The sequence below is a fragment of the Helianthus annuus genome, chromosome 12, assembly GCF_002127325.2.
Source record: "Helianthus annuus cultivar XRQ/B chromosome 12, HanXRQr2.0-SUNRISE, whole genome shotgun sequence".
NCBI lineage: Eukaryota > Viridiplantae > Streptophyta > Magnoliopsida > Asterales > Asteraceae > Helianthus > Helianthus annuus.
The window spans coordinates 24,440,302-24,465,993 of record NC_035444.2 but is presented as its reverse complement, the minus strand read 5'-3'; the positions used below and the strand labels follow the sequence as shown (position 1 = coordinate 24,465,993).

General features: G+C 34.4%; 1 protein-coding gene across 1 annotated transcript; it reads right to left on the bottom strand.

Annotated features, from left to right (window-relative positions):
- Window positions 1–16,349: 16,349 nt before the first annotated feature.
- LOC110894417 (pectinesterase inhibitor 9) lies at window positions 16,350–17,127 on the bottom strand. The gene has a single exon (XM_022141650.2). It carries the CDS (start codon window positions 17,110–17,112, stop codon window positions 16,465–16,467), a length of 648 nt encoding a protein of 215 aa, XP_021997342.1. The 5' UTR covers window positions 17,113–17,127; the 3' UTR covers window positions 16,350–16,464.
- Window positions 17,128–25,692: the final 8,565 nt, after the last annotated feature.

Below are 25,692 nucleotides of genomic sequence, written 5' to 3'. Positions count from 1 at the left end.
TAGAAACATATATATTTTCAATGAAATTATGTTTAATGCGTTTTATGTTACCTGAATTTACTTGTTGTTGTTCAGAAGTATGCAGAATTATAGCTCGACTAGTATTTTCATCTTTTGAAACAGAATCTGTATCTTCTGAAGATTCTATCACCACTTTCTTTCTTCTCCTTTTTTGTTTTTCCACTTGTTTTTTTATCTTTAAACAGAATAGTGAAACAATTTCAATTAACAAATTTAAGATAAAACACATTAGCTAACACTATAAAGATAAAAAGCAGTAGTTCACAGTTTTAAGATAAAACGCAATACTTTACATCATATTAAATTAATTCAGCAAATTAACATTACATAATCTCATTTTGTTTTTAATAATATTTTAAAGAGTTAAATGCTTGGTTGGTCCCTGTGGTTTTCAAAAATTTCACATTTGGTCCTAGTGGTTCATTAATTACACTCTTGGTCCCAAAACTTGTAAAAAATGCACTCTCTTGGTCCCCAGCCCTAACTTCAGTTAAATTTCTGAGTTAACTATGTGTGAAATGACTATGTTACCCTTGAACAATTAAAAACCTAAAACTATATTACCCTCTGCATCATCTTCATCACCATCATCATACCCATTTCCCTCTGCTCTATCTCGATCTCACACCGGTGACCGGCCGGTTTTCGGCATCTCCGTTCCCCGATAGCACCACACCCACCTCCGACAAACCCCCAACAACCACCTGCCATCCACCCTTGTTTCACACAAACCCTAACCTAAATTACACAAATTCTAACCTGAATTTCACTCTCAACACGCAACCAGATGCATCACACGAAGACGTTAACGAAACCGATGTGTATTCCGAATTCAACCGGATTTCGAAGATGTTTCCGGTAAATCACATCTTCATGACTGAGAAAGAAAACAAGATCCACGAGTCCGAACACAGGTCGTCTGCAATAACATACTAAAACAACATGATTCGATTCAACCTTTTTGAGTAAAGTATGAAATATGTGACGATCTGTTGAACAGATCGTTGATTCAGATGCACAGGAAGAACAAACAGTTGTAAATCGAGAAGATGAAGATGAAGAGAAAGGTGATACGGGTGTTTGTCGGAGAAGGAAGGGCTAGGGGTGTTTGTGTATCGCCTGTAAGCGGACCCGCCACCGACAGCCGTCGCCAGTGTTTCACCGGTGACTGGCCGTGCTTCTTGCTGTGAACACGAGAGAGAAAGGGAACCGAGAGAATGGGGTGATCGGTGTGTGTGATGGGCTAGGGAGGGTGTGTGCGTGTGACTGACTGACCGGGTAATGGTGGTTTGGAGAGTTGGTGGTGGTGGATGGTTTTAAAGGGTGGAGTGGGGAAGAAGAAGGGTGCCTTATTTCTATTTTTTTAATCTTAAGGGTAAAACAGACATTTCACACACACTTAACTGAGATATTTAACTTAGGTTAGTGTCAAGGACCACCCGAGTGCAAAAATTACAACTATTAGGACCACGCGTGTAATTAGTGAACCACTGGGACCAAGTCTGCAATTTTCGCAAACCACAGGGACCAACCAAGCATTTAACTCTATTTTAAATTAAAACGCATTAGTCAAGAAATAAAAATGCATTTGATACAATATTAAGATAAAACGCAATAGTTAACAACACATGTATCTCAGCAAATACAAAGACTAGATAAAATGCAATGTTTTAATATTCGATTACAATTATCATAATAATAATAATCTCTTTGTTTCTGCTAGTTTTTTTAAGGTAAAACGCATTAGTTCACAATATATAAATCCCATAAAAAGCATTAGCACCTTAGTTCATAGTTTTAACATAAAACGCAACACAGTCTCTAATAACAAACCTAATTAAGCACTTTCAATGGTAAGATAGGGATAAGATATCACTCATAAACAATTTTTGGGAAGGGATAAGGTATATTAGGTCTATTGCGCTTTATAAAACGTAACTTGAATACAGTTAGAAACCAAAACTATACCATTATCAGAAATCTCTTTGCGTTTTCTACTAGTTTGTTGTTCCATTGTTGATTTTCGGCTAATGTTTCCTTGTTGATCGATGTTTTCTTCAACTGATGATGTTTTTGGCTTCTTTGATGATTTAGGGTTTTCAGATACAAATTTCTTTTCAGAAACTCGAATGTAAACCTTCAAATTATCTCTCGATGATGCCATGAACTTCAATGGAGTTTGATTTTCTCAAATTTCTGTATGTGTGTGTTCGTTCACTGGAAGTGTAAAACGTAATGAACTTTTTTTCGAAGGGTTTCTGTGTATATTGAACAGCGGTTACATTTGCAATTTGACGATAATACCCTTGAATGCCCGGAGAACGTGTTTAAATGACAGTTTTTAATTTGATTTTAATCTCGGCCGTTAATTGTTCAATTGGACGATCATGATTGCTTCCTATCCTTCCTAGTGAAATAAACTTCCTATTATATCTCCACCCCTTGGTTAAATACATAATATATATATATATATATTTAATCTTACAAGTTATTATTGTTAATTTAACTTATATTTATTAATATGTGTAATTATTTTTTATTAATAATAGAATACATGATCGTTAAAAGTTAAAACATATTCAGTATCACACGCTTCAGAAAACAAACTTTTCACAATAAAGAAACGAGGGAATCTTTGACGCAAGAAACACTTAATAACTTTAAATTAGGTGGCATTAACTTTGTCCAGAAAACCTAACATTATATTAAGTTTTGATGTCTACATCATGTTAACTTGTTCTTAAATGTGTTTGGCACATAAACAGCGTAAATTGTTGAGTTTAAAATTATGAATATAGTAAATTACAAGTTTTGTCCTTTATGTTTTCATCAAATTGCAGGTGTTGTCCTTTTGGCAAAAAGTTTACAGGCGGTGTCCTTAACCTTTCAAAATCTTGCACGTTTTGTCCTTTAGGTCAAACATGATTAAAAATCTCAGTTAAAAACTGTCATATGCAATGCACATGAGGGTAAAATGGTAATTTCCCTCACTCTTACCCTTTTCCTTCTTCTTCAATGATTTAAACCTGCAATTAAAAAGTGTCCGAATTGTTTTTACCAAACAATCATCATAGGGTCATATCCGTCATTACAATATCGTTTACCCATACCGCACTGTTTTCATACACACCCCACTCAAAATCTTCTTCACACACACAATCAATCAAGACTTCATTTTCATTGTATTATTTGAATTTGAAGGCAGAATCTCTGTGTTAATTGTAATTAAACCCTCAAAATCTTCAATCAAACAAGGTAAGTTTGTATTTTTCGTTGACATTTTTAGTAAAATTTCTTTGCTTTATGCAGTCTTTTTGACGGTTTTAAACAGGTGGGTTTACTCTGTTTTGCTCAGTTCCCGATACTCAATTGCATTGAATTTGTATTTATCTACTGATTTGAGTATATATTTTTGTAATTTTAGTATGAAGGTGAGTGTTGCGCATGATGTCTGTTTTTCTAGCATTAAAATTCCGCAAAAATAAGGTTTTTTATGGTTTAAAACCCTAAATTTACTTAAAAATCGATCTGGGTTTTGTTCATTTGTGTTAAATTTTGTTGGTTTAACTAGAATCGCAATAATTTGGTGGTTTCAGACTTTATGATCCATTAGTATTATTAGCAAGTTGATTTTTGAATTTGTGTTTTTTATGAAAAAAAAGTTTAATAGAAATGGAGGCTGGAAATGGGGTTCATCATGAAAACAATGTAGAAGATGAAAATGGTGTAATGGATGTGGAAACCAATGTGGTGGATCATGAAAACTCGAATGAAGTTGAAGGGTATTGTTAGAGGTAATTAAATTGCAGGTTTCAATCATTGAAGAAGAAGGGAAAGTGTTAGGGTGAGGGAAATTACCATTTTACCCTTTTGTGCATTGCACATGACAGTTTTTAACTGAGATTTCTAACCAGGTTTGGCCTAAAGGACAAAACGTGCAAGATTTTGAAAGGTTAAGGACATCGCCTGTAAACTTTTGACCAAAAGGACAACGCCTGCAATTTGATGTAAACATAAAGGACAAAACTTATAATTTACTCTTATGAATAATAATTAACAAACTATTGTACTCCACAATCATATACAAGCAAGATGAAGAAAGAATATACCAATGATGGTAATGATTAAGCATTGTTTGGTTGTGTTTGTGACTGATTTGGCGTACCTACCTGCATGTGAGTTACTACCATTCCTAAATATACATCCAAGCAATTCTTATTTAGAATATTGCAAAGGGGTAAGGTTATTGTAAAAAACACCAAAAATGTGAGAAAGGTAAGAAAGAATCTCAGCCATTAGATCTAAATTAATTGAAAAGGGTAAACAAGTAATTTTATCATTAATTCAATTAATTAAAAACTTCCCATAACCGCCACCTTAATTATAGGAAGTATATAACACCATTCAGCAAGTATATAACACCATTCAGCATTCAGCAAGTATATAACACCATTCAGTAAGTATATAACACCATTCAGCAAGTATATAACGCAATTCAGCAAGTATATAACACCATTCAACAACTATATAACACCATTCAGCAAGTATATAACACCATTCATTGACTAAACATCTGATCGAAACATATTTTTTTCTCTATATAAGTATAGCAATATGGTACTCATATTAAAGATAAAAAAACCCTCGTTATGATGGTGTAATTTTTTTTTTAAAAAGTTACGTATAAAAAGTTATTGATGTTTAAAAAAGACGGGGGAAGTTACATGTGCATTACCTAATTTCTAGTGGGTTTAAAAGACTATATTGCCCCTAGATATTTCAATCAGTCCAAATTAATGAAAATATTTTACAATTTGGTCCCTATTGATCTCAACCATTAGATCAAAAGATCTAATGGCTGAGATTCTTTCTTACCATTCTCACACTTTAGGCTTTTTTTACAGGATCCTCTACCTATTGCGAAAATATATATACCTTTTGTTTTAAGATTAATAACACTATTTAATACTAGTTTTACGCTATTAATATCTTAAAATCAACATAATATGTTGTGTTGCTTTGAGATAGTGTAATTAGTGGGTTGAATCAACCCGACCATGCATAACTCGTTCAGCAAAATATGTCACACATGACATATTGATACAGTAACACATATGCAAACACATTAGATAGGTTACAGTTGAATTTTTAACTACGTCATAAACAAGTCACTTTATATATAAGTTCATTTGTGTCATGCAGGGCCGGCTCAACCCTTTTGGAGATCCAAAGCGAATTTCGAAATTAAGGCATTTTATCCGGTTAGTACTCGTAAGGCCAATACTTACAGATTAAGTAAGTTTCCTCTGTTTTGTGATTTATGAGGACAATCACAAACCAGGTGTAAACACCTCCAACTTTCACACATCAATTCCATAAACATAATCAAAACATACCGAAGTGATTGAATGATGCAATTAGCACTTAATAAAGGTGTGCTTTACTAATTCATCACTTATGGGGATATGAAGTGGCTTCACAAACAGGATAAAGAAAAAAAACAAACCTTACGATTTATACATTTATATCTTCTTCACTCACATGTTCTATTTGTAAAATCAATTATTTCTGTCATGGGAACATGCAATGAATTAAGGGAAACTTACGGGACTTTGCAAGACTGCAATCATCATGAATGCCAGATGAAAAAAAAGGGTTTAACCTAGAGTCGAGCCTGTAAAATATGGGGCCTAAAAAATTTTGTGGCATAAAGTAGTTGCCTTATTTGGCTTGGGCTTGAGCCGGCACTGGTGTCATGTTGTATCATAAATTGTCATCTAAGTAGGCGTGGACCCAAGTGAGAGGTTAGGTGAGCGGACGTCTCCTTTAAAAGAGAAATTTTAGTTTATTTTTAGTTAAACTTGTTGTTGACACTCAAAAAATAATTCACAACTCTAGCACTTTGTATGTGGGAAACAACTTGAATAAAAAGTTAGATAATAAAACAAATGTTTAGTATTTTATATAATATAAGTTAAGCTTGCTCACAAAAGTATTTCTTAATTTAATTTTAATTTAATCTATAAAGAAAGTGTGAGCAATTGATTGTTTTCAACTTTTCATGCCCAAAAGGCTAGGTTGGAATGTCTAGTTGGCCGTTGTGTACGTGTATTGTGCTCTATTACTTTGTATAATTTTTTTGGCAACTTGATAAGTAGATTAAAATTTATATGTATTTGGGAATTCCAATGTCAACTATTCCTTCTAAATCAGCCTTTGGTGCTGGTGGTAGGGTCAATAACAAATATAGGAGCTCTATTACTTCTAAAACCGTTAAGGCGTTGATTTATGCATAAGATTGGATACGGTCTACATCAATGGATTTCATGTTGGTTCAGTTCTGTTTATGCATAAAGGAAAACAATATAATCATACCTGTCACAGCAGATAGTGCAGAGGAGAATCCTGTGAGAGAGTTCGACATGCCTGTCATCTTGATTTGGTTCCTCCTTAGGGTGCTAACTGATGATGGTGCTAAGAAAACCGAAAAGGGATATCGGCTTTGGAGAGGAGGCCGAAACTAATGATGTTATGATCTAATGGGGTGTGAATTGTGAAAACTGAGTAACCCTTAAACCTCCACATAACTCTCCTTATATAAGCACCCAGGAGGAAACCTAATTAGTTACTAAGGGTAATATGGTCCATCAACAATTACCAACTAATTAATAATAGGTTCTAATATATTTTGATCTCTATAATGTAAATGATTAAGATGGCTATAGATTAAATATTAAACATAATATATTTAATCTTACATTCTCCCACTTAGCCGAGTAATCATTTACTATGAGTATTAGCTAAGCCTGATCAGGAGTTAACACTCATTTTAGCCTTAAACAAGTACTATAGCAGAGAAATACAGCCGTTGAATCATTATGCGACTCAGGACCCCCATTAATCATACTATAGCCTTAATTTAAAACCTAGTCGTTATGATCAAAATACGCGTAAGCCCTTTGTTTGATTTGTAACTTTTATTTGTCTATATGCCATTATACCGGTTGAACATATTCTAATAGACATACAAAATCAAACTTGAGGAAATTTCATTAAACATAAAACATAAGCTAGTACAATATGCTCAAATAAGGTCTTTACATAATCCCATATTCCGAACATGTTCTTCATAAACCTTAGGAGGGAGACCTTTAGTCATCGGATCCGCAAGCATATCCTTAGTACTAATATACTCGATACAAAGATTATTTTCCTCAACACGTTCACGTACAAACAGATATTTCGTATCGAGATATAAACCAGCTCCAGTCGAACTGTTACTGTTCGAGAAACTAACGGCAGCTGAATTATCACAGTAAAGCTTCAATGGTCTAGAAATGGAATTAACGATTTTGAGTCCAGTGACCAGATTTCTAATCAACATTCCATGACAGGTTGCGTTATAGACAGCAATGTACTCTGCCATCATTGTGGAAGTTGTGGTCAACTGTTGTTTATGACTCTTCCAAGAGATAGGGCCGCCTGCTAACATAAAGATATAGCCCGAAGTGGATTTCTTGTCATCTTTGCATTTGGCAAAGTCAGAATCAGAATAGCCCACCACTTCTAAATGATCACTTCTTCTATAAGTCAGCTTATAGTCTTTCGTCCCTTGCAGATATCGAAGTACCTTCTTAGCTGCTTTCCAATGATCTAGACCAGGATTAGTCTGATAACGGCCTAGCATTCCAGCAATATAAGCGATATCTGGACGAGTACAGACTTGAGCATACATCAAGCTCCCGACTACTGATGCATAAGGTATCTGGCTCATTTGCTCCTTCTCAACCTCTGTTGTCGGACACTGAAACGAACCGAAAACATCTCCCTTAACTACTGGAGCGATGGAGGGTTTGCACTGTTGCATGTTGTATCGTGTAAGGACACGATCTATGTAGGCCCTTTGGGACAATCCTAAGATCCCTTTGTTTCTATCTCGGTGAATTTCGATGCCAATGACGTAAGATGCATCTCCGAGATCCTTCATGTCGAAGTTATGCGAGAGTAACCGCTTCGACTCATGCAACATGTCTAAACTATTACTTGCCAATAGAATGTCGTCAACGTAAAGGACAAGTATAGTAAAGTTGCTCCCACTCATCTTGAGGTAGGTGCATTGATCCACTTGATTCTTCATAAAACCTTGCTTCTTCATGACTTCATCAAACTTGAGGTACCACTGACGTGATGCTTGTTTTAACCCGTAAATGGATTTCTTCAGCTTACAGACTAGATGCTCCTGACCTTCAGGCTCAAAGCCTTCAGGTTGCTTCATGTAAACATCTTCGTCCAAATCTCCGTTAAGGAAAGCAGTTTTAACGTCCATCTGATGCAGCTCTAAATCAAAATGAGCTACTAGGGCCATGACGATCCTTAATGAATCTTTACGAGAGACAGGTGAAAACGTCTCTTGATAATCAATTCCCTCTTTCTGAGTGTAGCCCTTTGCAACCAATCTCGCTTTGTAGCGTTCAACGTTCCCATTCGGATCCAGTTTTGTTTTGAACACCCATTTGCATCCTACGGGTTTGACTCCGTTGGGTAATTCTACCAAATCCCAAACGTCATTTTTCTTCATGGAATCAAGCTCATCAATCATTGCTTTATTCCATTCAGAAGACTGATCACTGCTAATGGCTTCATTGTAAGAGATAGGATCATTGAGCTTTCCGGGATCCATTTCAGTCAGGTAGGTAACATAATCATCCCAATTAGGAGGCCTTCTTTGCCTGGATGACCTCCTGAGTGGATTATCGGGTTCAGCGTTGTCTTGGTTTTGAGCGTTTGATGTGCCTTCGTCATGAGGTATAATGGGTTCTGATTGTAGAGGTGAATTTGGAGTTGGTGCAGTAGCTTCAGGAACAATAGTTGCATTGGGTACAAGAGGAGTAATCGGAGTAATGGTAAGCGACGAGTCTCTCCCCCCCGCGTCTTGTACTTCTTGCAATTCTTCGTAAGGGTTGGTACTGCTCCCACTGACCTTGAAATTCTCCAGGAACGCGGCACGCTTGGTTTCAACAATACGGGTGACATGGGAAGGACAATAGAAACGATAACCCTTAGAGTTCTCAGGATACCCGATAAAGAAACAGGTAACTGTCTTAGGGTCAAGTTTCCTTAGGAAAGGATTGTAAAGTTTTGCTTCAGCAATGCAGCCCCATACTTTCATATATTTAAGACTCGGTTTCCTTCCTGTCCAAAGTTCATAAGGAGTTTTAGGGACAGACTTAGAAGGAACTCTATTGAGTATATGAACAGCTGCTTTTAACGCTTCAGTCCAGAGGAATAATGGTAAGTTAGTGTTGGCTAACATACTACGCACCATGTTCATAAGGGTACGGTTTCTTCTTTCAGCGACACCGTTCTGCTGAGGTGTACCAGGCATGGTGTATTGGTTTACAATCCCCTGGCCCTTACAAAACTCATAAAATGGACCAGGAGCTTGACCCACATCAGTATGTCTTCCATAATACTCACCGCCTCTATCTGATCTCACAACTTTAATCTGACGATCTAATTGCTTTTCAACTTCAGCCTTATAATCTTTAAAAGTTGTTAGAGATTCAGATTTCTCCTTAATAAGATACAAGTACATGTAACGAGAATAATCATCAATAAAAGTGATAAATGAAGTATGTCCTGTTATGCCAGCGATTTGGTAGGGACCACTAATGTCAGTGTGAATGAGTTCTAATAAATTAGAACTCCTAGTGGCACCTTTCTTATTCGCTAATGTCATTTTACCTTTAAGACATTTGACACATGTTCCAAAGTCAGAGAAATCGAGAGGAGGTAAGACTTCATCCTTTACGAGACGATTTAATCGCTCTTTTGAAATGTGGCCTAAACGCTGATGCCACAACATGGATGAAGTCTCTAAGTCTCGTTTCTCTTCCATCTTTGTGAGTGATTCATTAATGTTATATGACAACAAAGATTTGGAAAAGCCATCATCTAGTTCTAATCTATAGAGACCTCCATCCAGAACACCAGTACCATAAAGAACAGAATCATAATGGATAGAGAGTTGGCGATGACCATGGGAAACAATAAAACCGTCCATGTCTAACTTTGGTCCTGATACAAGGTTCCGAGTTACCTCAGGAACATATAAGGTATCATAAAGTTTAATACATAAACCAGTTTTCATAACTAATTGTAATGTTCCAATGGCCTTCACTTCTAATTCTCGATCATCCCCAACCTTAAGCGTTCTTTGGTTTCTTTCCAGCTTCCGGATTGAAAGGAATCCCTGAGTAGAATTGGTAACATGAACCATAGAACCAGAATCAAACCACCAAGAATTAGCAGGAACACTTAAATTATAGGACTCAAGTATCATAAAATAATCGTTACCTTTCTTAGCCAGCCACTCCTTAAAGTCAGGGCATTCCTTCTGCATGTGTCCTGTCTTTTTACAGAACTTGCAGCGGATACTGCCTAAGGAGTTCTTAGAGCTGGAAGGTGCACTTGCATTAGTGTTAGGATTAGACTTATGGACTTTAGAAGCATCCTTCCTCTGATAATTGTGCTTCCTTTTCTTAGGATTGGAGGTAGTGAAATTGGCAACATCAGTATGGCGATCCATCCTCATACGCTCCTCCTCCTGTACGCACATGGCGACCAGCTCACTCATCGTCCATTTTTCCTTCTGAGTGTTGTAGTTGATCTTGAATGCTTCAAAAGAAGAAGGAAGCGAAGTAATGATGAAATGAACAAGGAAACCATCACTGATTTCCATTTCCAGCCCCTTCAGCTTATTGGCCATGTCGTTCATCATCATGATGTGCTCGCGAATGCCGCTCCTCCCATCATACTTAGTTGTCACAAGCTTGAGAATAAGAGTACTAGCGTGCGCCTTAGACGTCCCTTTGAACTGAGCCTCCACATGTTCCAAGTAGGTTTTAGCATCTTCAGAATCAGGAATAGCTCCCCTGATTGCATTGCTTATGGATTGCTTCATAAACATGAGAGACATGCGGTTACACCTAGTCCACTTTTCATGAGTTAACTGCTCAGCAGCAGTGCTTTGAGTGGTAAGGTCCGCTGGCTTTTTCTCTCTTAGAGCATAATCGAAATCAAGCAATCCGAGAGTAAGCATGAGAGCATCCTTCCATGCAGCAAAGTTATCACCAGTTAAAGGTGGAATCCCGCAGTTGGGTGCTGATAGTGGAAATAAGATGAGCAAGTTATGATACTAAGGAAGAAAACTAATGTGATCTATGGGCACGTTAAACTAAGGCAGGCAAAATAATGACCATTTTACATAATGAAGCTGTGATAATGTCTATTACTAACATCAAAATAATAGACTTAACTAAAAATTCTACTTAAACGAAAACAAAACAGCTTTGGCCAGAAGTGTAATCATTTAAGCATATGTGCAAAGTGGTTGTAACAAATCAGCTTTGGCCAGAAATTGAAACAATCACTTTAGTTATGCACTTGCTAAGTATGCCATCTATGAAAGAATTAAATCAGCTTTGGCCAGATATTAAAACATTCATGCTTATGATGCACACTTAGCATAGCTTTCGTAATACTTGAATGATAAGTAGATGTATCAAGTCAGCTTTGGCCAGAAATGATATATCAAAAGCTCATTCAAGTTAAGCTATTTCTGGTTTTGTAAAACATTATCTGATTCTGATTAATTAACTAAGTAAATTACAAAACCATTCATTTAATAGCAAACCACCCGTTTGGCCAAAAATTTTTCTTTAGTTCACATTCAAACAGCTTAAAATGATGAGATTGCGAGTCGCAACCACGGTTTCGACTAATGACGTTATGGTTGCGAGTCGCAACTACGGTTTCGACTAGTCACGTTATGGTTGCGAGTCGCAACTACGGTTTCGACTAATCACGTTATGGTTGCGAGTCGTAACCTCATGGTTGCGAGTGATGACATTCTGGTTGCGAGTAGCAACCTCATGATTGCGACTAATGACGTTATGGTTGCGAGTAGCAACCTCATGGTTGCGAGTCATGACGTTATGGTTGCGAGTAGCAACCTCATGGTCTCGACTAATGACGTTATGGTTGCGAGTAGCAACCTCGTGGTCTCGAGTAGCAACCTCGTGGTTGCGAGTAGCAACCTCATGGTTGCGAGTAGCAACCTCGTTAACAGCTGTAATTGTGATATCATAACCGAAAATTCGAAATCTAGGGGATTAAAAGATATCCTTTCCTGTTTAAGCTGATCTAATTCTGTTAACTGATTTCGAAATTTCAATCTCTTTATCTTTTAACAGTTTTCTAAAAAATTTAGAGGATAAAATTAGATCAAAATCAGGAAAAACACTTAATAATCCAAATCATATTCCAAAACATAACAGAATATTCGAATTTTCACATAAACATGATGAACCCTAATCATAAAAAATAAAATTCTGGAACCCGAAACCTGAATTTTTAATAATTTTACTAAACAGATTTCGGTTAAAACATGATCCAGTTAATTCGGTGAACAAACAATTAATCCTTTCATCGAAAATCATGATTTCGAGTCGATTCTTATGACTCGAAACCGGCTGTCAAGTTCATACGGTTTCAAAAAATTCCGTTTTCCAAGTTTCAATCCCAGAATTATGGATACGAAAACAGAACTGACTAATCAACATATGCTCTGATACCACATGTTGGTTCAGTTCTGTTTATGCATAAAGGAAAACAATATAATCATACCTGTCACAGCAGATAGTGCAGAGGAGAATCCTGTGAGAGAGTTCGACATGCCTGTCATCTTGATTTGGTTCCTCCTTAGGGTGCTAACTGATGATGGTGCTAAGAAAACCGAAAAGGGATATCGGCTTTGGAGAGGAGGCCGAAACTAATGATGTTATGATCTAATGGGGTGTGAATTGTGAAAACTGAGTAACCCTTAAACCTCCACATAACTCTCCTTATATAAGCACCCAGGAGGAAACCTAATTAGTTACTAAGGGTAATATGGTCCATCAACAATTACCAACTAATTAATAATAGGTTCTAATATATTTTGATCTCTATAATGTAAATGATTAAGATGGCTATAGATTAAATATTAAACATAATATATTTAATCTTACATTTCAAAGAATCTCACATGCTAAGAATTGGAGACTTTGATCGAAAGTTTGGCAAAATTAGAAGGGATATTGGATTTTAATAATCCTAAGTTTAACCTGTTGGCCGATAATAATCCAAACTTTAAAAATCCCCTCCATTAATCTCAACTAGTAAAAGTTTGGCCACCATTGATCCTTTTCTAACATAGGTGCACTTAAATCAATTAAGGAGTCTCTCGGTGTAATTGAATCTATTGAGGAGACCAAATTCTTATATGTTTGAAAATGATCAATGGCGGCCAAACTTTTACAGCTTGAGATTATTGGAGGGAATTTTTAAAGTTGGGATTATTATCTGCCAACAGGTGAACCTTAGAATTATTAAAATCCAATAACCCAAATTAGAAATTGGTAAAAATGTTTCTTTTTTTTATCTAAAAAAATTTACTTAAATATTTACACCACTAGATGTGTATTTTTGTAAATGCTATACCCGGAAACAGAACACCCAAAGAATTTACCATTGAAGATTAAGAAGATTGGGACTATAACTTTTTTTGTGTTTATGATGAAGAACTTTGTTGAGTTATAACTATAGCCACTTTTTGCATTTAAAACTCTTGCAACTTTGTATTTGTATGTATGCTTCCACTAGAGACTGTGTACTTTTGATATTTATGAATTCAATATTCATGTAGTAGCTATATAATTTTGCAAACTTTATATTTATGAATTTGCATTTTACAAGCTTTATACACATTGGATAATTAACCAATATTAATCGAAACGGATCCATAACCGAAAATTAAACAAACAGCGGTTAATTGACTATCGATTATGATTATGATTAACTCTTTTCAATTAATCGAACCCTCGATTAACCGACTTTGCACACCCCTAACGAATATCCACGTTGTTAAACAGATTCGCTATATTAAGGTTTTTATATATTTTAGTTTTTTATATATTTCAGGTTTTTATATAGTCCGCCAACAACCGCCCCGATTGCGGTATGCACATATAGTGTATATATGTGTGGCGCTCAGGGAGCAAAAGTGAAAGTGCACTAATTTTAACGTTATTTTACTAATTTCGTTAAAATAACGTTAAAACTACTATCGAGTCGTGGTCTCACTAGAAGCAACCTCTTTATTCCTACGGGGTAGAGGTAAAGATTGTCTACATCTTACCCTTCTCATACCCTACCTTAGTTTTACTATTAATGAGATTTACTGAGCATGATGATGATTATATATTTCACCAACAAAATGCTATTATTATTTATAATGAATACTTAAAAATGGGGAAAAAATATTTATCTAGGGTTAGGATATAACAGGAAGTATTTTTGGCTAAAAAGGCTAGAAAGTAATCTTAATCATCAGTTTGATTAATCAATGGCTTGGATTAAATGGGTATAAATGATAAAAAAGCTGCGCTTGAGCCTTGAGTTTGTGTAGTGGTATTCTAGTCAATTCAAAGCAATAGTTTCTCTCTCCTTCAATTCCCCGCGTTTTTTAAATGTTAACAATTCTTTTATACGATATCATTTTTTTATAAAAATTGCACCAAAAAACGAGCGTTTTTTATCTTTAAAACGTGTATACTATTGCTATATTTTTGAAAAAAAAATTCGGAAACTCAGGTGCGTAAAACGCAATGGACAAAAAGCATAAAAAATATTTTTTTCTAAAACGCAGTTGACAAAAAATACAAAGAAATGCCTTGTTTCTAAAACACAATACACAAAAAACACAAAAAAATGTGTTATTTCTAAAACGCAATAGCTGAAAAACACTAACAAATGTCTTTTTTTGTAAAACGCAATGGTTTAAAAACACAAAGAAAAGTCTTTTTACTAAAACGCAATGGCCAGAAAACACACAAAAAAATGTCTTTTACCTAAAACGCAATGGTCAGAAAACACAAAATTTCTTTTACCTAAAACACAATTGACTAAAAACACATGAAATGTGTTTTACCTAAAACGCAATGGACTAAAAACACAATAAAATGTGTTGTTTCTAAAACGCAATGGCTGAAAAACACAAAAAAATGTCTTTTACCTAAAACGCAATGGACTAAAAACACATAAAATATGTTTTACCTAAAACGCAATGGACTAAAAACACAATAAATGTGTTGTTTCTAAAACGCAATGGCTGAAAACACAAAGGAATGCCTTTTTTTTGTAAAACGCAATGGCTTAAAAACATAAAGAAATGTCTTATTTATAAAACGCAATGGCCAGAAAACACAAAGAAATGTCTTTTTCTAAAACACAATGGCCAGAAAACAGAAAAAAAATTGTTTTACCTAAAACGCAATGGACTAAAAACATATAAAATGTGTTTTTACCTAAAACGCAATGGAAAAAAAAAACACAATAAAATGTGTTGTTTCTAAAACCCAATTGACTGAAAATACAAAAAAAGTGTTTTTTCATTATTTTGTAAAACGCAATGACTCAATTCAAAAACCTAGATCGTAAAATGCAATTCAAAATTTTATTACGTACATCGAAGCTAATTTCTTCAGATTTCTTCAACGAGTCACGAAATTTAAACGCTAGAAACACTTATAAGCGATCGAATCGAACGGATCGAGTGATTCGCTTCAAAATCACGGGAAAATGAGATAATCTTTGAAATTAAACTGGGTTTCTTCAAAAAAGTTGAAGAACACGTTGATTGGATGTTTGAATAATTGATTGGTGACTAAAATCGCACTATAATATAGTAATTATTGAGATAGAAAGTGAAGAAAAGGTTGAGGATTGTGGGTATTGAAAATGATGGGTTTTGAAGCTACTGAGAGAGAAGAAGGAACAAGATTGGGTAAAATTAACTAAAATACCATTCCCTTTATTTTTAAATTTTACCACATTTGATAATCCTATTCCGTCCTATCCTTTCTAGTCAAATTAACGTTCCTATTTGATCCTCTCCCTATTTATCTAATCTTCCTGTGATTTAGTCGTTTTAATGGTTTTGCCCTAATCCTTTAAAAATAGTCATTTTACTCCCTGATGTTTCTGTTTTGTCACCAGTTTGCTCTCCGGCTTTTAACTTAGTTAAATCATTCAATAAAGAGAAAGTTGTGCGGTGGGGAGCAAACTGGGGACAAAACCGTAACATTAGAAAGTAAAATGGCTATTTTTAAAGGCTTGAAGCAAAACCATTAAAACGACCAAATCACAGGAGCAAAACGAAACTTTACTCTTAGTGTTAAATAAAAAATACTTAACATTTTAAACCTATGATGTATTATGTAATCACTATCATCAAAATTACAACGGACACCCAATACATAAGTTTTACTCTTCACATAACTCATCATTTCAAAACCTAACGTTCCGTTTATCAACAAACGTTCACAAGTGTTACTGGCCGTACTAAACCGGTATCGTATCCGCATAACTGTTAACTAACGCCAAAGCATTACTCGTAACTTCCTTAACCGCCACCACCCGATCCAAAACCTTGGTCTTCACACTGCTATCCGCCACATCCTCAAACCCGTCTGTACACGTGTCCTCGTTGGTCAACGCCGCACTCATCCACGTCTGCACGTTGCTGAGCTGGAACCTAACCGATTCACCGGTCCAACCCAACCGTTTCATTTCTTTGTGCGACTTGCTAATTTCATCCACAGCGTCTCCAAACACAGATGAGCAGTCGTGGATTGCGGCAGATTCCGTTGTGTTGTCGGAATCCTTGTGGTGGGATACCTTAGAGACGTAGAACGCCATGCGAGTGGCGTTTGTTAACGCAACGTGGATCGCTGCCATAGCGAGGCGGCTGGGGTCGTGTTGGACGGGTCCAGAGTATTTGGACAGGGTGGAGAAGCAAGTTTCGGGGTAACGAGTCGTCGAGCAGCTCGTGCGGATGTAATCAGGCTCGTCGGATGGTGGTGGGAATGGGTGGCCGGTGGTGGTTGATGATAGTAATGCGGTTGTAGAGATGATCAAGAAGAAAACTATGGTGGACTTGAGTTGGACTTCCATGTTTTGTTTTGGTTGTTTTAAAGAATGTTGTTTCATACTAGAGGGTTTATTGTTTTGGTTGTTTTAAAGAAGGTTGTTTCATACTAGAGGGTTTATATAGGGTTTAAGGAGAACCTTTTTTGTTTGTATCAAATTACCATTTTGCCCTTTCATAGCTATTGTATTGTAACTTAAAAAAAAATATATTCACACTTTTTTTTTTTCTGAACATGCTAACATTTTTTTTTGTTCAAAACGATGTTAATTTTCTGAATTTTTTTTTGTCTCATAAGCGGTTTTGGCACTTGCCATTTCGGATGATAATTAATATAATAACTAGAATTAAGCACCCCCGCGTTGCGGCGGGGGCCTAAAACTATGCCAAATAACATCAATGTCACATCGCCGGTAGCGACCATCAACACTCAAGTTGCAGCATGTTAATGCGAAGAAATAAGAGCAAAACATATAACATGAAAAAAATAACTATGTCGATTTAGGACACACGCGTTGCGACGAACTTGTTAAATGGAAAAAATAGACGTAAAAACGTTGAACCACAGACGCACGTTGCGCTGTGTTAACTCTCAAAATAACGTAGAAAAGAATAACGAAGTCAATGTAGGATCCGCCCGTTGCGGCGAACTTGCCAAAGAGGAAAAATAGACACGTTGCGACATACCTATCAAATGTAAAAAAACAGACGAAAAACGTTGAACCACACACGCACGTTGCGGCGTATTAACTCACAAAATTTAGAACAAAACGTAAAACAAAAAAATTGCAAAAGATAAAAAGTATGGGGGACTAAAGTTGTAAATAAAAAAGTTTTGGCTTAAATTATAAAAGATAAAAAGTTTTGGGTAAAAAGTAAACAAATGAAAAGTGTTAAAATACAAATATACAAATGATGAAAACTTTTGGTTTAAAAGTGAAAAATTACAAATTTTTTTTGAAAAACCCCCTGTGCTTGATGTACAACAACATAATGCAACAATTTGTTGCAAATTTATATTATGGAAATATTGTTTAAAAATAACTAATATTAATGTTTTAAAAAATAACTAATAAAATGCATCAAAATTAAGTAAGAAAATAATTAAAAGACTAAGTCACATTCACTGACCATTATACATAATACATAAAGTAGTACTAATATTATTATTGTAATAATGTCATTTAATATATAACTATTAATTAAATATGTGTAATTCTATTCTAACTACTACAAAAACCAATTGGGGGAATAGTGCCAGGCAGCTGCCTGGCACTCCCCCATTGGACCAACCCATTTTTAATTTAGTTTTATTCTCGCCTTAAAATTACGGTTTCGTCCTTTGTTTAAAATTACCGTTATGCCCCTATCTCAAAATAAATTTATAATCTTGCCCCTAACTCAAAATTACGCTTTTGCCCTCGGGCCAAAACCTAACTTTTCCTTTTGTTCCCAGTTTAAAGTTACGGTTTCGCCATCTGTTTAAAATTACGTCTTCCCCCAGCTAAAAATAAAATGTTGTTTTTCCCTCTAGCTCAAAACTACGATTCTGCCCTTAACTCAAAATTACGCTTTTGCCCACCGTTCAAAATGAAAATATGTTTTCCCCCTAGCTAAAAATTATGATTTTGCTATCAGTTTAAAATTATGATTTCGCCTCCGGTTCAAAATATATTTATGATTTTGCCCTATGTACAGCGATACAGAGAGAGGCCCAAAATTACAGTCATATCATCGTTTTTTTCCCATAGCAAAATTATAGTAGTCTTTTAGTAATTGATTGAGAATTATTCAGCTATTGCCCCGCCCAATCGCCCTGCAACGCGGGCGGGGCATCTACTAGTTATTTACAAATAATACGACACATGAGCGCTAGAACCATATTCACTATCACACGCTCTAGAAACCAAACTTTTCACATTAAGAAACAAGGGAATCAATAATGATGCAAGAAATCAATAATAAACTTAAAAATAGGTTGCACATTTTGTCGAGATAACATAACATTAAATTATGTTATGATTTCTACACTGATGTTAACTTTTTCTTAAACGTGTTTAATACCTAAACAGTGTATATGTTATTGAATTAAAACTTATGAATAGTTAATTAGAAAATAATTGTACTTCACAATCATATATACAAACAAGATGAAGAAGCAACCATTACTGATGGTAATGATTAAGCTTTGTTTGGTTGTGTTTGGTATTGATTTGGCGTACCTGCATGTGAGTTACTATTCCTTCATACAATTCTTTTAAAATATATTGCAAAGATAGTAAGACACACACACACACACATATATATATATATATATATATATATATATATATATATATATATATATATGTATATATATGTATGTATGTATATATGTGTTTGTTTTAAGATCAATAACTATTTAATACTAATTTTACGTTATTAATATTAATATCTAAAAATAAACAAAATATGTCATATTCTGTTGACATACTATTATTAATTAGTGGGTTTGAATCAACCCGACCATGCATAACTTGTTGAGCAAAGCATGTCACACATGACATATTGAAAAACTAACACATAGATAAACAGATTGCACAGATTAAAGTCGTTTTAAATTACGACATATACAAGTCACTCTATTTATAAGTTTATTTGTGTCATGTTGTGTCATAAATTATTGTACATATGTGAAACACTTAAATAAAAAAGTTAGCTGTTAAAACAAATATTTTATATTTTATTTAATAGAAGTTAAGCTTGCTCAGCAGCTGACAAAAGTATTTCTTAATTTAATCGATAAAGAAAGTGGGAGCAATTTAGTGTTTTCATACCCAAAAAGCTTGGTTGGAATGTCTGGTTGGCAGTTGCGTACATGTACTGTGCTCTACTTATCTCTATATATGGTTCAAAAAACAAACAGATCGATGCTCATTTATTTTTGGTTTTCTGTTAGTTTTACTAGTGTATTTATGGTAATCACAACATAAAAGAGAACAACCTTATGATATTGAATATTGGTAAAGTTTCTTTACAAGTCTACATGATTAGTAGATGAAAAGTTATATGTATTTGTGAATATGTAGGGTTTGTGGTTAATCGACCTTACACTTGTCATTTTATCTTTGTACGTAACGTATGTTACGGTTTTGACTGACCCACGAGATATTATTTAGATCAAAATATATACCAACCTATACACGTTGCATTTAAAAAAATATACCTATTAGTTTTAATCATTATATAGTTTAGTTATTTCTTTTTAGATGGTTATTGAATTGTGTATTATCTTTTTATGGTTATTTAGTCTTACTTTTTTCAACGACTCGTTATCATTCTTTATGTGATCTTACCTCACCTAAGCAGAAAATTTAGATGTTGAGTTAATTAGAGACATTGTAGCAATAAAAAATTCCGACCCACTGGAAATTCTGGATCCACGGTTATATGTATGTTGACTTTATATTATCAGCACTTAGCATATAGATAACATATAGATAAAGAGGTATGGATACATATAGTAAAAAGAGACCAACTTTAGTTTTATTTTCTAGATGAATGCGATGTATGTTTTCCACTAGTTCGTTCTTTTTTTGTCAACGTTACACATTCTTTAAATGATAAAAACATATTCCACTATAACAAAACAATTAATTTCAATATTTAGAAATCATATATTCAAAAACATATTACTTATTCTTTTGCCAACTCTTTTAGGCCTATTTTACAAAGGTTAAAGTATTAGAAAAATGAATTTCACGGATGAAATTTTCAATAAAACCAATATAAATGTCGTAATTAAAAATAATCAAACAAAATACTTTATTAACAGCCCTCGCTGATCTATCGATAATCATCGACAAATCTCTTATTGATGCATTCTATATATAACATTCACCAGGAGGGAAATAGTGTCACACAGCTGTCTGACACTACTTCATTGGTCCAGCCAAATTACGATTTTGTTCCGTTTAAATTAACAGTTTTACCATTAGTTATGTTTTTCTCTCTCGCAGCCAAATTACGATTTTGCATTGAGTTCAAATTTAGTTTTGTCATCGTTTTTTCCTTTCAAATTATGATTTTGCCTCCGGTAAAAAAATAAAGTCATTCGATCGTTTAAGTTTTTTTTTTCTTTTTTTACAAAACTATGGTAGTGTTTTGTTTTAATTGATTGACTCGGAGTAATTTTTTATTCGTGTCAGGCGGCTGCCTGACACACGCCCATTTATCTTGAAAAGTTACAATTTTACCCCAAGTTTAAAATTATAACCTTTCCATCGTTTTAGTTTTTTTTTTTCTTTTTTTTTACAAATACAATTTTACCCCAAGTTTAAAATTATAACCTTTCCATATCGTTTTAGTTTTTTTTTTTTTTTTTTTACAAAAAGTATTGTAGTCTTTTGTTTTAATTGGTTGACTCGATATAATTTTTTTGAGAACGTGTTATGAGTAGTATGTACAAGTAATCGAAACACATACGTACATGTTATGAAAGAGAAATATCCGGCTTAGTTCCCCGCAACGCGGGCAGGGCAAAAACTAGTTAAGAACATTTAAGAAAATAAAACTCACAGTGCTCATCAGTTATTTGTCAATATACCGGCGAATTTAAAAATTAGGTTTTAAATAAATTCATTTAAGGCTTTTCAATCGTTTCCGATGTATGATCTTGGGACAGATAATATGCCAGTGAACCATCCATTAGCGTAGAGCTGCGATTTAATTGGGCGAGACTGCCTAGCAGCGTCGTCGAGGTTTCGAAGCTAAACTGCCTCAGGACAGCGTTCCTGGGATTTGGGTTTGGGGCTGGGTCAAACCGGTGGGGTTGGGTGTTAGAAGGCGATGGGCAATTTACAATCAGGAGCATCAGGAACGGAACAAATCTGAAAGCATCAAGGTTACGAACCTCGGATTTGAGTTCAAATGGAATACTTGGACCCTTATCAAGGTAAACTTTATGGTTTGGAGGATTATTCAAGATAGGCTACCCACCAAAATGGCCTCGACAAGGAGGAATATATCACTGCCTAATGTCCGCTGCATATTATTTGATGAAGTCGAGGAAACAACGTTGCATCTTTTTGTTTCTTGTCGCGTCACGAATCAGGTTTGGCATTTTGTCGCGTCACGAATCAAGTTGATGCATAATAAACCCCATCTTCATTCTAGAACTTATTGATTTGGCAAAATTCCACGAGAGAAACAAAGGTTCAAATAGGTGGAAGCAAGTGATTTATATGATTACCCATGTTACCCTTTGGGTTATCTAGAAGAGTCGCAACGATGCAATTTTTAATGGCAAGCAGATAAACGTGGCGAGAATGAAGGAAGAAGTCAAATTATTTAGTTTTCTGTGGCTGAAAAGTCGGGCGAAGCTGTCATCTCTTACCTAGGAGAACTGGTGTACCTTTGATTTAATTTGTATGGGATTATGAAGTTGTATTATATGGTGTAATACTTCCTGGGAGATCTTCTGTTTTAACAGATGGTTAAACCAGAAGTTATTTGAATAAAGTTTGTTGATCTTTCAAAAAAAAGTAACTCCGCTTATAAACCATCTATCGATGAAGGTTCCATCAGCTGGTATGTCAGTCAACCATTCGTAACATCCTTATGTGATTTGTCAGTGAAATGTTAATGATGTGATCGATCAATAATGATCGGTGAACGATCAATGAGGTCTTTACACGCACTTAGGGTGAACGGGGCACCATGCGGGGAGGCATGCGGTGACCCAAGTCACCTAGAGGGAACACTGCCGCCATCAACGAGGGGAGTCAATTAGGTGAATGGAATCGGTGAGAGGTTACCGAATGAAGGAGGGAGGGAGATGGTGAGCCACCCTTTTTTCAACCAATCAAAACATTTCTTTTTTTTCTTTTTTTTTCTTTTTGAATAAAAAAAAACAAGTCCCCTAAGAGGGGAGTGCCGCCATCAAATTGAGGGTGTGAGGGGAGTTAAGAGGGGAGTTGACGTGACGCGTGCTGATTGGCCGTGCGTAAGATAGGGGACTCCCCTAAGAGGAGAGTGCCCCGTTCACCCTTAGTTTCTCCATGGATACTTCACCTACGGATATTGATTTTACCGATCGATTACCGACCATTTGGTCCATTGGTGGTAATACATTTGTAGTGTTAATAATCATTTTAAATTTATCTTTTAAGAAAGTACAACGGTTCATAATCAATGGCGAACCCATGATTTATTTTTTTGAGGGTGCGATCATAATTAGTCACGTTTCAGTACCTATTTAATATATCATTGTCCAAATTTTTCTTGAAATTACTCTTATTTTTATACAGGATAGTTCATAATATCATTACAAATAGGGAAAAGCTATACTATAAGGTCTTTTATAAAATGAGAAGGATACAAAGGCACAATATATCATAAAATATAATACAATGTCGAGAAAAATATAATACAATAACGCAAGTTTAGAAAAAATACAATGCTAGACACAATGATAAACAACTAAAATCTACAAGCTAAAAATCTAAAAGTGAAAAACTAAAATATCATATCATAGAGTTCGATAAAACGGTTGCAATACCGTTTGAATGAGTTCAATCTATGATTCGTTTTTTTAAAAAAACTATGTATTTAATGCTAATCCTTACAAGTATCATCATTAGGGTGAAGGGAGTGGTTACCTATTCCAAATAGGTAAATTCCTAATTCACCCAATCACACATTGTTATGTCAGTTCACCTAATTAAGTTACCTAATGCTCAAAAACGTTTGCGGTGGTTTACCTGATGAGGTTTAGGTAAACTATTTAGAAGAAAAGGAAAAAAAAAATGTGTGATTGGTTGAGAAGGAATGGACCTCATCACACACCCATCCCCCCCCCCCCTCCTCTCCAAATCGGTGTAGGTTGACCGAACAAGCTTTGCAAAATCGGTTACCGAGCTCCACCCCTCTCACCCTTAGTAATATAATATTCGCTCATGAGTCATGACAAAGTAGTCATTATAGTAATAACCTAACACAAAGCATCTTTTCAAGCTTCAACCTTTTAAGTGAAAAATATCCTACATTTAATAGAGTGGATGATGTAGATTCTTTCCACACTGACGGCCGTTAGTGGAGTGAAGAAGAAACGAGGTGGCTGCAAGATAATTGGACGGAAACGTCAAAAAATAACTCCACAAAAGCAAGCGTGGGACGGCCGTAACTCGTCCACTGCCGTAATGTTATTAGCACCATTATATATATTTATTTAATTATTTGTCATTACCAATTATTATATATTTATTTAATTATTATCTATTACCATTATATATTTATTTATTATGATGATGGTGCAAAGTATGGGTGTGTTTGGGTCAGTTTTTGGTCAAAACCATATCCATAACCGCAATGTTGGTTAATGGATAATCATAACCATAATCGATTGGTTATGGTGGTTATGGACTTATGGTTAATCGCTTTTTAAGGTTAAAGTGGGTCAGTTATGGGTGGTTAACCACTAATTTAGTCCGAGCTAAAAATAGCTCAATTTTTTTAAAATAAAATAAATTGCTATTACATATCTATACTATATAATAAAAGAAACAATTTTAAGGACATTTATCATTATATTAGGCCATGTTTTATAGATAAGTATTTATTTTAATTTAATCTTTTCTAATTAATTATAGATAATCCTTCTACTAAATATTATTTAGTTTAATTTCTTATAGATAATTATTATTTAGTTTAATCTCCTCCACATTTATAATATTATTTATTTAACTAATAGAGTAAATTACGATTTTGGTCCCTGTGGTTATATCACTTTTACTCTTTTAGCCCAAAAAGAATTTTTAACATCTGAGCCCCCACGTCTTTTTTTCTACATTTAATGGATGGAGTTAGTGTTAGGGGCCAAAAGGGTTAGAAAAAAAGACGTTGGGGGCTCAGATGTTAAAAAGTTCTTTTTTGGGCTAAAAGGGTAAAAGTGATATAACCACAGGGGCCAAAATCGTAATTTACTCAAACTAATATTATTTATCATTTATACATTTACGGAGTTTTAAATAATAAGTTAAATTTATTAAGACTTAGTTAACAAATTTTGCTACAACAAAATAATCTATTTATATCAATCTAAACTTTTATCTATACTATATTATATAATAAAACATTAATGTGTGACACATGCCGTTCATTGTAGGTATTTATTTTATGATTTTCTCGTCTCACTTCCAAACTTATCTTATATTAATTAAATAAATAAATGAATAATGAGCTAATATTAAATTTTATCCTACTTTAAATTTCGAATACCATTCATCTATTTTTATAATAAAATATTATTCGAAATTGTAAATTATTAATTTAAAACTTTTTAAATAAAACAAATTATTTATCACGAAAACCAAACTTTGTATTAATATATTAAATAATTTTATTTTCACTATACAAAATTATATTTACTAACTTTTTTATTATTTGGTATATAAAATTACATTTATTTAACTCGTGTAATAAATAAGGTTTTTTAAAGATATATTATTTTATTACTTGGTAAACAATATTACATTAATTCAACCCGTGTAATACATGTAGTTTTAAAGATATATTTTTTATTTGGTATATAAAATTACATTAATTCAACCCGTAAAATATGGTTTATATATATATATATATATATATATATTACTTTTTATTAT

Excerpts from the sequence above, each read along its gene's own strand:
- LOC110894417 (XM_022141650.2), bottom strand. The coding sequence starts at position 17,112 with ATGAAACAACATTCTTTAAAACAACCAAAACAAAACATGGAAGTCCAA.